Source organism: Ceratotherium simum, chromosome 33 (genome assembly GCF_057802395.1).
Source record: "Ceratotherium simum simum isolate JZ-2026a chromosome 33, ASM5780239v1, whole genome shotgun sequence".
Taxonomy (NCBI): Eukaryota; Metazoa; Chordata; class Mammalia; order Perissodactyla; family Rhinocerotidae; genus Ceratotherium; species Ceratotherium simum.
Window position 1 is genome coordinate 5,007,104 of NC_141932.1, and position 14,527 is coordinate 5,021,630.

The 14,527-nt window shown below is 61.9% G+C and overlaps 3 protein-coding genes across 3 annotated transcripts; all 3 read left to right on the top strand.

Annotated features, from left to right (window-relative positions):
• Nucleotides 1–141: 141 nt before the first annotated feature.
• IL11 (interleukin 11) lies at nucleotides 142–3,712 on the top strand. The gene is made up of 5 exons (XM_004439078.2): nucleotides 142–421; nucleotides 1,587–1,759; nucleotides 1,962–2,048; nucleotides 2,173–2,334; nucleotides 3,398–3,712. Exons 1-5 carry the CDS (start codon nucleotides 142–144, stop codon nucleotides 3,566–3,568), a joined length of 873 nt encoding a protein of 290 aa, XP_004439135.2. The 3' UTR covers nucleotides 3,569–3,712.
• A 2,033-nt stretch (nucleotides 3,713–5,745) lies between these two features.
• Nucleotides 5,746–12,825, top strand: GARIN5B (golgi associated RAB2 interactor family member 5B). Its single transcript, XM_087421093.1, has 10 exons — nucleotides 5,746–5,925; nucleotides 6,091–6,245; nucleotides 6,322–6,574; nucleotides 7,016–7,040; nucleotides 7,207–7,271; nucleotides 7,352–7,455; nucleotides 7,549–7,601; nucleotides 7,692–7,762; nucleotides 8,272–10,088; nucleotides 12,479–12,825. The coding sequence occupies exons 1-10, from the start codon at nucleotides 5,776–5,778 to the stop codon at nucleotides 12,504–12,506; spliced, it is 2,721 nt and encodes a 906-aa protein (XP_087277219.1). The 5' UTR covers nucleotides 5,746–5,775; the 3' UTR covers nucleotides 12,507–12,825.
• A 165-nt stretch (nucleotides 12,826–12,990) lies between these two features.
• On the top strand, nucleotides 12,991–14,527 carry COX6B2 (cytochrome c oxidase subunit 6B2). The gene is made up of 3 exons (XM_004439077.3): nucleotides 12,991–13,333; nucleotides 14,126–14,226; nucleotides 14,333–14,527. Exons 1-3 carry the CDS (start codon nucleotides 13,222–13,224, stop codon nucleotides 14,384–14,386), a joined length of 267 nt encoding a protein of 88 aa, XP_004439134.1. The 5' UTR covers nucleotides 12,991–13,221; the 3' UTR covers nucleotides 14,387–14,527.

Sequence of the window (14,527 nt, forward strand, 5' to 3'; positions counted from 1 at the left end):
TGGAGGGAGGGGACGCCAATGACCTCACCAGCCCCTCTCCGACCACCCCCCCTTTCCCTTTTCAACTTTTCCAACTTTTCCTTCCGTGCCCTCCTCCGAGCGAGGCGGCGGGAGCCGTGCGAGGCAGCCGGCTCCGTCTGAATGGAAAAGGCAGGCAGGGAGGGTGAGTCAGGATGTGTCAGGCCGCCCTCCCCTGCCGCCTGCCCCCCGCCCGCCCGCCCCGGCCCCCTATATAACCCCCCAGGCGTACACACTCCCTCACTGCCGCGGCCCTTTCTGCTCACACGCACATGCCTCCCCTCCCCGGGCCGAGGCCCAGCTGACCCCCGGGGTTCCCCTGGCAGCGGACAGGGAAGGGTTAAAGGCCCCCAGCTCCCTGCCCCCTGCCCTGGGGAATCCCTGCCCTGTGGGGACATGAACAGTAAGTTGGTTCAAGTTCATGGTGGCGGGAACGGGGAGGGAGGAGGGAGGAACCGTCGGCGGGGAGGGTGGGGAGCCGACAGACAGCGGAATGGGACAGAGAGAGACAGAGGAGAGAGAGGGAGCGCTGGGGAGTCAGAGACGGAAAGGAGAGTCAGAGACGGCAGAAGGCCCAGAGAAGACACGGGCAGAGAGAGGGAAGAAAGGACGAATCAGAGAGGCGGAGACACGGCAGGGCAGCGCGAGGGAGAGAGACAGGGAGACTCGCAGAGACAGAAAGACAAATGCAGGGAGGTGACCCCAAAGAGCCTGGGACCCTCAGGGAGTCAGCGGGGACCGAGAGACGCAGACACCCAGGGACCCCGACAGAGAGGCTCCTGGAGGGAAACTGAGGCAGAGAGCCCAAAGAGGTGAGAGCGAGCCCGGAACACCGACCCCAGCCAGGGGGAGGAGAGAAAGAGAGAGAGAGACAAGGGTGCAGACAGACACCGGAGGGCCAGACAGATGCGGACGGACGGACAGACAGCGGCCGGGGAGGGGCCCAGGGGGCGGGCTGGGGGTGTGATGCGGGAGCGGGGCGGCCCGGGGGGCGCTGATTGGCTGGTGGGCGCGGTGGGCGGGGCAGCGGGGGATGGGCTGCGGGGAGGGAGCCGGCAGGAGCCCCCGGGTGGAGCCGCCGCCTGGTCCCGCTCCGCCTGCCGCGCCCCCGGCTGCACCCACGTCTCTGCCTCTCTCCGCCCAGGTGTGCTCCGGGGGATCCCCGGCACTGCCGCCCGGCCCTCCCTCCGCGGTCCACTCCGGGGGCTCCCCGGGGAAGGCTCGGGGACTCCAGGTCTCGGTCCGGGTCTCCGTGTCCTGCTCTCAGTCCGGCTGGGGCTGCCGGGGCCTGGGAGGGGGCAGGTTCTGGCCTGTGCCTCCCCCTCATGCCCCGCCCCGGGGCCCAGATTCCGGCGTCCGGGGGCGGACGGGAGACGCCCGGCCCGTCTACCCGCCCCGGGCCGCGTCTGCTCCGACGGGCGGGGCAGCCGGAGCCGGAGAGGGAGAGGGAAGCCCGCCCGGCCGTGCGACATCCCCTGGGCGCTCCACCCTGGGACTCGGGACCCCCGGCCCCCTCCTCTCTCAGACCCCCGAGTCGGGCCTGAGCCTCTGCCTTCTCCCGCCCCCAGGTGTTTGCTGCCTGGTCTTGGTGGTGCTGAGCTTGTGGCCAGATAGGACTGCTGCCCCAGGGCCACCTCCTGGCCCCCCAAGGGCCTCCCCAGCCCCTCGGGCTGAGCTGGACAGCGCCGTCCTCCTGACCCGCTCCCTCCTGGCAGACACTCGGCAGCTGGCCGCACAGCTGGTAGGAAAGACCGGAGAGGATGGGCCGGGTCCAGGATGGAGAGTGACAGCTTGAGGGGGGGAGATCTGCAGGCAAGCCACCAGGAGGGCTTCTGGGCTACCACCGGGGCAGAGACAGAGGAGGGAGGAGTTTGGGGCCCCTGGTGGGGATGGAGGGACCCCTGGAGCTGGGCAGGGCCACCTTACGGCTTCTTTCCCCACAGAAAGACAAATTCCCAGCCGATGGAGACCACAACCTGGACTCCCTCCCCACCTTGGCCATGAGTGCCGGGGCACTGGGAGCCCTGCAGGTAAGGGCAGGGGAGAGGGATGGGGTCAAGGTGGGAGCCGGGCAGTGGAGGGGGTGCGGGGGGATTGGGGGCTGGAGCGGGCATGTGGCGGGTGCTTCCTGACGCCCCCATGCCCTGTCCCCAGCTCCCGGGCGTGCTGACGCGGCTGCGGGCAGACCTGTTCTCCTACCTGCGCCACCTGCAGTGGCTGCGCCGGGCGGGTGGCCCTTCCCTGCGGACCCTGGAGCCTGAGCTGGGGGCCCTGCAGGCCCGGCTCGACCGGCTGCTGCGCCGGCTGCAGCTTCTGGTATGAGACCCCAGCGCCAAGACCTGACACCCCAGACTTGAAACCTGAGACCCCAGGACCCCAGACTAGGCCTGCGCTGAGACCCTCACCATGTATGTCCCCTCACCGTGGCCCTGACACTGAGGCCCCAGACTCTAAAATCTTGCCTGGAGACTCTAAACTCACCCCGAGACTCGGAGATCCCATGATCTCATGGCCCCATGATTCCCACTCTGAAGCCCTAAGACTTGAGCATCCAAACCCTCACCCCAGACTTGGAGACCCTGGCCCCAAGACACGGGAATTCCAGATCCCACGCCCTAAGAAATGCTGAACCTCCAGACCCTGATAATCCCAGACCCTGGCCCTGAGATCCTGACACTCAAGGCTACAGACTCTAAGATGCCAGACCCTGGCCAAAAGCCAGCCCGGAGACGTTGGCTCGGCAAACCCCAGACCTCAAGAACCTAGACCCTGAGATGGCAAATTAGAAGACCCCCAGACCCTGAGTCCTGAGTCCCCAAGACCTCAGATCTCGGTCATGAGCCCGTAAGACCCCAAGACCCTGAGTTCCAAAACCCTAGACCCAAGACCCTGAGACCAGAAGACCCCAGTTCCTGGGCCTGCCTCCAGAGACCCTGGACCTCAAATGCCAACTCCCAGCTCCGAGACCCCAGACTTGAGACCCCAGCCCTCACCCTTGATTCCTTGAGTTTGATCCTAGAGACCCCACGTCTAAGACCCTGGGCCTGACCCCAGACTTGAGCCCACAGACCCTGGACACTGTCCCTAAAACCCTAGCATCAGGATCCCAGCCCTGACTCTACGGACCTCACCTGTAGCCCCCTGAGGCCCACCCCCTCAATTTTCTGACCCCCCCCTTTTGGCCCCAGCCTCAATTTTCTGAACCCAACATCCTGAAGAACTCCCTACCCAGAGGCCCCACCACACATACCAGAGACACTCTGGAAATTTGCAGCCTGGACCTCTCAACCCGATTCAGTATAGGCTCCAGACACCCCTTCCCCGGACCCCCACTGCACCCCTACCTGTTGCTAACCAACCCTCTGTCCTCTCCTGACAGATGTCCCGCCTGGCCCTGCCCCAGGCACCCCCAGACCCGCCGGTGCCCCCTCTGGCGCCCCCGTCCTCAGCCTGGGGAGGCATCCGGGCGGCCCACGCCATTCTCGGGGGGCTGCACCTGACTCTCGACTGGGCCGTGCGGGGCTTGCTGCTGCTGAAGACTCGGCTGTGACCCACCACCCAGAGCCACCAGTGTCCTTCAATGCCAGATCTTATTTATTTATTTATTTCGGGACTGGGGGCATGGCAGCCAGAGGATCTCCCCCATTATCTCCCCCTAGTTAGAGATGGTCCCTCCAGGAGACCGGGGCGGGAAGGGGGGGCATCTGTGCCTTATTTATACTTATTTATTTAAGGGGGTGGGTGGGAGGCAGGGGGACTCGGGGGTCCCCCAGGAGGAGGGAACTGGGGTCCTAGATTCTTGGATCTCTAAGAAGTCTGGCCACAGTGTCTCCCTGGCCCCCACCCCTCTGGGCCTGGGAAGGAGCATATATTATTTATTAAACAATTACTTTCTGTGTTGGGCTGGGGAGGGAGGGAAAAAGGAGGCCTGGGTTTTTGTACAAAAATGTGAGAAACCTATGTGAGAATGGAGAAGAAGGAATTAAATTTGTCATACGCATCCACTTCGAGGCGATTTCTCTGAGGGCTGGGGGCTGGGGGCTGGACACTGGGGTCCCTAGGGCAGGGGGAGGTAGAAGCCCTGAGTGGGCATGGCAGGTCTCCCAGGGGCCGTGAGCTCTGAAGGGCAGGATCTGAGCCTCACCTGGTGCCCAGCGCTGCATAGGCATTCAATAAATACTGAATGGAAGGTTCCAGAAGGTCACCTTGTGACCGACAGTCCTCGTACCAGACAAAGCTGCAAGCTCAAGGCTGTTTGTTTTGGCAGTGTTGGCAACAGCAAACTGGAAACCAGCTAGATGTTCAACAGTGGGGGATGGTTAAATAAAATGTCGTGCCTCCAGGTGTGGAATACCACAGCTACACACCACCGCGAGAGCCCCTTTTTGTGTTCCTCTCTCTCTCCCTCCCTCCTCCCTCTGTCTCTCTCTCTCTCTCTCTCTCTCTCTCTCTATATATATATGGATTTTAAAATATCCTAGATGGAAATACACCAAAATGTTGCCGCCTCAGGGTAGAAGACAGGAGGTGGGATTGTGGGTGACTTTTTTTGTGTGTGTGTGAGGAAGATCAGCCCTGAGCTAACATCCATGCTAATCCTCCTCTTTTAGCTGAGGAAGACCGGCTCTGAGCTAACATCTATTGCCAATCCCCCTCCTTTTTTTCCCCAAAGCCCCAGTAGGTCATTGTATGTCATAGTTGCATGTCCTGCTAGTTACTGTATGTGGGACGCGGCCTCAGCATGGCCGGACAAGCGGTGCGTCGCTGCGCACCCGGGATCCGAACCCGGGCCGCCAGTAGCGGAGCACACGCACTTAACCGCTAAGCCACGGGGCCGGCCCAGTGGGTGACTTTTATTATTTGTGATTGTCTGTATTTTCCAGAATTTCTACACTGACCATGTATTTTACATGACACATTAAAAAAAATAATAAACACTATTTTTACAATGAAAGAATCCCATCTCCCCCCCACCAAAAAGCCCTCAGAAGGGGAAAAGAATGACCGTTCATTGAACGACTCCTCTGGGCTGTGCCCTAAGTGTGGGGTTTTCTTTACATAATCCCCTGGATCCTCCAATCCACCCCATGTTACAGGTGAGGGAAACTGAGGCTGGGGGTACTGTTGTTCAAGGTCACACAGCTAGGGGGAAACAGAACCGTGATTCTGGCTCATTCCAAAGCACATCTCTTTCTTTATAACTCAATGTACAGCAACAGTTGCCAGGGACATAAATGAGTTATATATGGGGAAACTCATGCTCTGTGGGGGTCTGGGTCTCACCCAGGGTCTAAAGAAGCATCGGTGGCGAGTTGGGGCTATACTGGGGCCTCCCCCTGAAGAATCCCTTTGGTTAATCATCTATTTACAACATCCCAGACCGACCCTCCCAGGGCCCAGTGTTGTCACAGTTTGGGTCTGGAGGTGGGGGCTCTGATTCACCCATCCCAACCCTCAAGACTCCAGAACACATCCCCGGAGGAGAAGGGAGCCCACGGCGCCCCGCCGAGGGAGTTCCCAGGAAGAGTCCCAGTGTGTCCGATGAGGTCACAAAGCCCCTGCACCGAAGGCTCCTCCCCCAGGCCAGGACTGACTACCCCCGCAGGGCCATGGCCAAGCCACGGGGAAGCTCCGCCCTCTGGAACCGCTGAGCTCCCGCCAACCGTGAAGCCCAAGGCCAGTGGGCTGGGGGGTGCCGGGCAGACTGCCAGGTCCCTGACTTCGAGTCCCGGGTGACCCCCCTTTTCTGCAGCCGCCATGAACCGGCTTTGGAACATCAGCCGTATGGAGCCATTCCAGGGTCCCCCGAAGTGGATCCCCACTCTGGGCGAGCTGCAGAAGACCCTCCAGAAGGGCGAGTACATGCCCCTTCGCCCGCTGCCCATGTTCGAGAGTAACTTTGTCCAGGTCCCCAGCTCCCTGCGCCCTGGGAGGGGAGCCAGAGCCCCTGGGCTGGGGGATTGGAGCCCCACGAGGCAGCTGGGGGGCTCGGGTGGTGGGGGGCTCAGGCTAGGGGTGCCGGAGGAGTGTCGGAGAAAGGAATGGTCCCAGCCCCTCTCCCTGGACCCCCAGGTGACCAGTCAAGGGGCGCCCGTGTACGTGCACCACAGAACCAACCGTCTGACCATGGGTGTGGCCGCCTCCCTGCCAGGCCTGGTATTGCCAGACCTCCTGCTGATCGCTCAGCCCCCCGAGGGCAGGGAGTGCTCCAACCTCGTCCTCACCAGGTACCGACATCCTCCCATCCCCTGCCATCCCGCCCCCCTCTCCTGCTCTACCACCACTATCTCCTGCCTCCCCCAGAATGATCCCGCTGGACCTGGCCCGCCTCTACATCCACGACCTGCCCACCTGGCGCCTGAAGCTGCGCCTGGTCACAGGTCGCTACTACTACCTGGAGCTGAACGCCCCTGACAAGGAGGTCGGATTCCTGTTCGACCGCTGGATGCGCCTCATCCACCTGCTCCAGGAGCCCACCACCACCTGGGCCCCCAGCAGCCTGCCACCCATGGACCTGGCCCATGCTGCACCTCCCGCCTCCACCTGGCGCCTCCAGGTGGGGCCCTGACCCCACAGACCCCAGGGGATGACTATGGTTCTAGATTCCAGAGGGAGCCAGGACCAAGAGCCTGAAGTCCAGGGACCCCAGGAATGGAGCTGGAGGTCTGGAGGGAGGGAGGAGGGGCTGGGGGTCTGGACTCCTGGGTCTGTGGGAGGAGGGGCTGGGGGTCTGGACTCCTGGGTCTGTGGGAGGAGGGGCTGGGGATCTGGACCCCTGGGTCTGTGGGAGGAGGGGCTGGGGGCCTGGACTCCCAGGTCTGAGGGAGGAGGGGCTGGGGGCCTGGACTCCCGGGTCTGAGAGAGGAGGGGCTGGGGGCCTGGACTCCAGGGTCTGAGGGAGGAGGGGCTGGGGGCCGGGCCTCCTGGGCTGGGTAGATCATGGAGATGCGGAAACCAGGAAGAGGTCAGCCCTCCTGACTTCCCCTCCCATCCACAGGACCAGTCTCGCAGCAGACGTTCAGGTGAGCAGGCCACGACATCCATCAGATCCTTCTTGCGTCTCAGCTTCTCCTGGGAGCTTCTGGCAATTGAGGGCCCCCCCACTCCGCCCCTAGCTGAGCCCTCCACAAGTCTCTTCTCCACCTCTTCGTCAGGGTCCCTGACTCACGGTCTCCCCTCTCTTTCCAGTCATGATCGTCGAGCCCACCTTTCCTTACAAGACACTGACATCTCAGAAACAGAGGAAGGCCAAGGTGAGCAGCCGGCAGCCTGGTGGGTGAGGGGCTGAGGGGCTGTGCCTCCTGACGGCCCTCCCTCCCTTGTTCACTGCCAGACCCTCAAGCGCAAATTCAAGTCTCAGGCCGTGGGCGACTCCGTGCCTCTCATCTGGTCGCAGCTGGAGCATGCTGACACTAGAAAGAAATCCACAGAAAAAAAGTAGGTTCAGGGGCTTGTCACTGGTGGGGGGCAGGAGAAAGATGGGGACCCTGGTACTGATGCTGCCAAAGTCCCACATTACTGCCCCTACAGGTCCCAACTAGATCTCTGCCGTGACAGAGCTCAGACAGAAATCCAAGTTTCTGGTGAGCGCACCCCTCTCTCTGCCTCCTTGTACAGACCCCTGAAGCTCTGGCCCTTCCCCTGAGGGCTCAGACTACTTTCTCCCCACCCAGAGAAGCCCAGCATCACCATCCGGACCATCTTCAGCATTATTTCCAACCACACACAGTCCTCTTCCAAGGCAGCTATACCCTGGGGACCGGGGGCCCAACATCTTGGATAAAGGAGGAGGGGGCTGGGGATCTGGACTCCTAGGTCTGGGGAAGGAGGGGGCTGGGGGTCGGGACTCCTGGGTCTGGGGGAGGAGGGGGCTGGGGGTCTGGTCTCCTGGGTCTGGGGGAGGAGGGGGCTGGGAGTCTGGTCTCCTAGGTCTGGGGGAGGAGGGGGCTGGGGATCTGGACTCCTAGGTCTGGGGGAGGAGGAGGCTGGGGATCTGGACTCCTAGGTCTGGGGAAGGAGGGGGCTGGGGGCCTGGACTCCCGGGTCTGAGGGAGGAGGGGCTGGGGGCCTGGACTCCCGGTCTCCTGGGTCTGGGGGAGGAGGGGGCCGGGAGTCTGGTCTCCTGGGTCTGGGTGAGGAGGGGCTGGGGGCCTGGACTCCTGGGTCTGAGGGAGGAGGGCCTGGATCCTAGGTCTGGTCCGGGAGCCTCCCCTGGCCCTGACCATCCTTCCCTTCCCCTCCGTCCACCTACAGGGTTGCTTGTCTGCTCCTGAGGCGGCCGTGGTCCTGGGAGGTTTAGTTGAGTCCCCTTCACACTGTGTCTCAGAGGACAGCCCTGATAGTCCCTTGGTGGACTCCCATGACCACCTGGATGTGCTGTGGCAGCAGGACATCGACGCCCTGATGGACCCTGAATCCAGCACCTTGTCCTCTTCCTCCCTCTGCCCGGCCACCTACCCTCCCACCTTCTACCTCTCTGCCCCCTACTCCTCCTTCCCCAGGCACAATGAAAAGGCCAGGCCTCCGGGCAACGTGCAGAGGCTGGGGCCTCCACCCTCCCAGAAGACACCATCGGTCCCTGCCACCTCTTGGAAGGCTCCATTCATCCTTGACCGGTCCCAGAAGGTCTCGGCTGTACGTGCTCCATCCCAAAAGATCTCAACTGTACCTGGCCCATCCCAGAAGGGCCCAGCTGTACCTCCTGCTCCCCGGAAGACTCCAGCTGTACCTGCTGTTCTCAAGAAGGCCCCAGCTGTACCTGCTGCTCCCAAGAAGGCCCCAGCCATACCTGCTCCATCTCAGAAGGCCCCACCTGCATTTGCTGTTCCCCCGAAGGCAGTGTCCCTGCTTGTCCCAAACAGGAAACCTCAGTTCCAATCTACTCCATCCCAGAAGGCTCTGATCCCACATAGCCAACACCAAACGCCTTTGGACCCTGCTAATCATGGCATGTTGCCCATGGGAACTGATGGAGGGCATGTGCTTGAGAGAAGCAAGCCTGAAGGGAAGCCAGAGCCAGTGGTGTTGGTGGGCACCCAGGAGACGAACATGGTAGAGCTGAAGACCCAGAAAACATCCCTGGAGCTGCCCTTCGCCACCACCAAGAAGGAGTCGGAGGAAGTCCTGATCAGCAAAGCCCAGGAGATCACTCTGGACGGCTTGAAGGGCAAGGGCACGTTGGAGGGTCAGGTCCGAAGGAGAAAGGAGGAGATATCCCTGGATATGCCGGGCCTCAAAGCCAAGGAGGTGGGGCAGCAGAAGAAGTGGGTCAAGACCAAGGAGGTGGCCATCAAGGGAGCCCCGCAGGAGCACAGCAGGCCTTTCCCTGTGGAAGGGCTCGCCCTTGCCCAGCTGATGATCTTAGCCAGCTCCAAGGAGCGGCCCTTGACACCAGCTGCGGTTGGCCTGCCCTCCTGGCTCCCGACCCCGCAGGTGTCTGCCGTGTCAGCGATGGGCACGGCGCCCCTCAGCCACAGCCAGGTGTCTTTGCTGGCGGGGACACCAGTGGCCGTCAGGGAGCGGCCCCAGTCGGGTGCCTGGGCGAAAGGGAGCACGCGTCTGCCGGTGGAGGAGACCGCGCCTTGGGCAAAGGGGAGCGCGCCTCCGGGGGCAAAGGGGAGCACACCTCCAGGGGTGAAAGGGAGCGTGCCTCCAGGGGCGAAAGGGAGCGCTCATCCGTGGGTGGAGGCGGAGGCGCAGGCGCAGGAGCTGCCTCAAGACCCAAGGGGGCCTTCCAAAGTGCCCCCACGCTCCAAGCGTGCCCCCAGCAGCCCGAAGATGGACAGTGCCTTCCTGGCTCCCATCCCTCTGCCCGCATCAAGGTGGGAGGACATACCCCAGTCGCCCATCTCACTGAGCCCCATCTCAAAGATGGAAGCCAGGGTGTCCCAAGAGCCCAAGAGAGTATCTCAAGAGCCTGCAAGGATGCTGTACCAGTGCCCGGTGGCTACGACCGCGTTATCCTCCGAGATTCTCTTGCCCACACTCTTGAAACTTGAGAATATGAGGAACGTGGCCACCAAGGTGGAGAAGATAAAGGAGGAACTGGGCGCCTTCAATCCTTTGCACAGGTATTTTGGGTGACAGCTAATGTGTACGGTCAACTCTCTTATCCGCAAGGTAGAGGGGATCATTCCCTCTTTTTTCACTATGTTCGTGCCCTCAATATATAGTGAGTGTCGACTATGTGTCAGGCATTGTTCTAGGCCCTCGGGATACAGCATGGAGCAATTTGGTGGGGATGTGCTCCCCCCATCTAGTGACTCCAGGGCTGCTGCTCAACATCCCCAGTGCACAGGACGGTCTCCCACAATGCGCAGGACGGTCCCCCACAGCAAAGAATGATCCCACAGAAATGCTCAGCAGTGTGGACCATTGGGAACACCGACAAATACAAACCAAGTTAATTATATGGTACATTAGAAGGTGATAGTTCTATGGGAAAACAGCAGGGTAGGGGGATTGGGAGTGGAGGTAGGCAGCCTCCAGTATTGGATTGGGAGGTCCAGGAGGACCTCAGTGAGCTGGTGTCATTTATGTAAAGACCCAAAAGAGGGCCGGCCCCGTGGCTTAGCGGTTAAGCGCGCGCACTCCGCTGCTGGCGGCCTGGGTTCGGATCCCGGGTGCGCACCGACGCACCGCTTCTCCGGCCATGCTGAGGCCGCCTCCCACATACAGCAACTAGAAGGTTGTGCAACTATGACATACAACTATCTACTGGGGCTTTGGGGGAAAAAAAATAAATAAATAAATAATTATTTTAAAAAAGACCCAAAAGCGAGGGAGGAAGCCAGGTGGACATCCGGGGAAAATGTACCCCCTGCAGAAGGAACAGCCACTGCGAAGGCCCTAAAGTAGGAGTGTGCGTGATGTGCTGGATCAAGACAGGGGGACCCTGGAGTAGGAAATGCAGTGAGAGGAGTCACGGGGGTGGCGGCCATCACGTGGGACCTTGCAGGTCATTTTAAGGACTTTGGCTTTGACGCTGAGTGAGCTGGAGGGTTCTGAGCAGAACGGTTGGAGCTGAGGTATGATGGCAAGGGCTGTCTCTGGCTGAAGCATAGAGAAGGTAGCAGGGGAAGAACAGAATCCGGGAGATGAGGAGGAGGCCGTTGAAACAGCCAGGCACCAGATATGGTGGTTTGGACAAGAGGGCGGTGACGGAGGTGTTGAGAAGCGACAGGGTTCTGGAGATTACTTTGATGACTGAACCAACAGATTGGCTCACGGATTGGGCATGTTGATGTGGCGTCAAGGGTGATGCAAGGTTTGGGGTCTGAGACCCCGGGAAGATGCAGTGGCCATCGGCAGCAGTCGAGAAGGCTGCGAGTGGGGTAGGGGTCGGGGAGAGGATCAGGAATTCTGTTTTGGACATCTTGATTCTGAGACGTCTGGTGAAGATGTGGGGAAGGCAGCCGGATACGTGAGTCTGGAGTGATTTGGGGAGTCATCGGCACATGGACGGTTACAGCAAGTTAGGTGACTGGAGGAGGTCACCAGCGAGCCAGCGCAGATGGAGACATAGTCCATGGTGTTTAGAAAAAGAGGAACCATAGGCAGAGAGAGAGACTGCAGAAAAGCGAGAGACCGGGACATCCTGAACGCCAAGTGAAGAAAGCAGCCAAGTGAGGAAGCAGCTGTGGCAAATGCTGCAGTCAAGTGGAGGAAGACAGGATTGAGACAGGACCTCTGGTTTTCTCAGCAAGAAGGTGACGTGGTGGGGACGAAGACCTGAGTGGGGCAGGCTTAAAGGGGCACAGAAAGTGGGGAGTCCCTTGCTGCACCCCTTGACAACATCATGCTCAGTGAAAGGAGTCAGATACAGAGGGCCACATGGCGTGTGATTCCGTTTGTATGAAATGTCCGGAACAGGCAAATCCGAAGAGACAGGAAGCAGATTGGCGGTTGCCCGGGGCTGGGGGGCATGGGGGAATGGAGAGTGACTTAATGGGTACCGAGTTTCCTTTTGGGGTAACGAAAGTGTTCTGGAACTAGATAGAGGCGATGGTTGCACAATATTATGAATGTACTTAACGCCGCTGAATTGTACGCTTTAAAATGGTTACAATGGCAATTTTTACGTGATGTGTATTTTCCCACTATATACACACACATCTAGGTAAAGAGGAGAGTGGGAGACCAGCTCTTTCCATGTACTTTGCTGGAAGGGTAGGAGTGACATGCAGAGGTGGCTGGTGTCGGAATTGGGCACAAGAGAGGGCTTCTTAAGAGGAAAGATACTAATGCATGTGGATGTTGGTGTGAAGAATCCCGAATCAGGCTTGACAATAACGAGGCAGGAGGGAGAGAACCTAGGAGGGACACCAGGGGACTGGAGGCGGCGGGTGGTGACCCGGATTCCAGGTCAGGTTTGCCGGGCTCCTGCATGCAGCACGTATGTATGTACCGAGCACGCTCTCCCCGCCGGACCCCAAAGCCCTCTCTGGCTTTCTCTCTGCAGCGCGCACCGTTTTCAGCGCCCTCAATAGCAGGATGCCGGGGGACTCAACCTCAGTCGCCAAAACGTCAGAGGAGCCCAGCGTGGCAGGTAGCTCCTGAGACCCCGCAGGTCCGCCGGAGACCTGGCGCCGGAGTCCAGGAGCCCGGGCCCCACTCCCGCTCTTTCCTCCTCCCCACAGGCCAGGTGCTGTGCGCCTCCGCCGTAAGAAGCAGGTGCTGAGAAGGCCGGGCGGGGGGACGCTCCCTGTCCGGTAGAGACCACAGCTATCTATACATTTATGTATTGGGGGGCGGGGCCCAGCTTCGCAGAGATTAAAAGCCTGAGTCTGAGACTCGTCCAAAGTCGCGTCTGGGTGCGTGTGTGCGCCGGACCCGAGAGGGGGGCCGTGGGGCGGGAGCGGGGAGGCGGGAGAGGGGCGGGGGGTCCACACCGACCCCGCCCCGCGACCCAGAGCGCGCCCTGCAGCGCAGCGCTCCCATTGGCTGGGCTTCCAGAGGTCTCAGCCAATCCGGCCGGGCGTCATGATTTTCCTGGGCTGGGACCCCCGAGACTGAGAAGCGAGGGGCGAGCCGCCCGCACAGCTGACCAGGCGCTGCGCCGACATCAGCCTGGGGGGGGCAGGACGGCTGGGAGCAGGGCTGCTTTTGGGGTGGGGGTCAGGAGCTGGGTGAGGGTCGGAGCGAGGGGCGCCCCCTAGGCCCACAGAGCCCCCTCCGTCCCCGCAGGAGCTGCCGCCTCCGTGGATGTTGGATATTGCTTCCCAGAAGCCCCCCAAGGGGCGATGGTCAACGCCGCCCTTCGACCCGCGCTTCCCCAACCAGAACCAGACCCGCAACTGCTACCAGAACTTCCTGGGTGAGACCTGGCGGGCCAGGTTAGGGGGAGCGGGGAGGAGACGAGGGGGATGCCAGAAAGGGCGCGCCCCACCTGAGGAGGGAGAGGGTCCTGGACCCGCCGTGGGGGCGGAGACCGTTGGGGTGGGAGGCGGAGCGGGCCGTGGTCGGGAGGGGCGGGGCTAGCTGGAGGGGCGTGGCCTTGTCTGGAGGAGGCAGGACCGAGTCGTGGAGAGGCGGGGCATGGGTGGGGGCGGGCCCTTGTAGGGAGGGGGTGGGGCCTGGTCTGGATGGAGTGGGACCGACCATGGAGGGGCGGGGCCTGGTCTGGATGGAGTGGGCCCGGCCATGGAGGGGCGGGGTCTGGTCTGGAGCGTGTGGGACCGACCATGGAGGGGCAGGGCCTGGCCTGGAGCGGGTGGGACCGACCATGGGGGGCGGGGCCTTGAGGGGTGGGGCCTGATCTGGAGGGGGTGGGACCGACCATGGAGGGGCGGGGCCTGGTCTGGATGGAGTGGGCCCGACCATGGAGGGGCGGGGTCTGGTCTGGAGCGGGTGGGACCGACCATGGGGGCGGGGCCTGGCCTGGAGGGGTGGGGCCTGATCTGGAGGGGGTGGGGCCGACCATGGAGGGGCGGGGCCTGGCCGGGAGCGGCGGGGCCTGGTCTGGAGCGGGTGGGACCGGCCATGGAGGGGCGGGGCCTGGCCCGGAGCAGCGGGGCCACGTTGGGAGGGGGTGGGACCGACCACGCGGGGTGGGGCCTTGTTTGGAGGGGCGGGGTTTGCGGCGCGACCCCGTCCACCCGCCCGGCAGATTACCACCGCTGCGTCAAGAACATGGACCGCCGCGGCCAGAGCACGCAGCCCTGCGAGTATTTCTTCCGCGTGTTCCACTCGCTGTGCCCCATGAGCTGGGTGAGTGGGCAGAGGGGGCGCCGGCCGGACGGGCCGGGCGAGGGTGGAGAGCCCGGCTGAGGCGAGCGGACCCCTGCTCCCTCGCTCTCTCCCTCCTCCTCCCCAGGTGCAGCGCTGGACCGAGCAGATCAGGGCAGGGACCTTCGCAGGCAAAATCTGACAGGTTGAGCGCGGCTCCTCCGAGGGATCAGCCCCATGGACCTCCCTATCCTCTCGTCTCCCGGAGACCCGGCTCCGGCTACCCACCCCCCAGTCTCTAAGCCGCAAATAAAGCTATGTTGTTGCTGATGTTTCTTCTTAA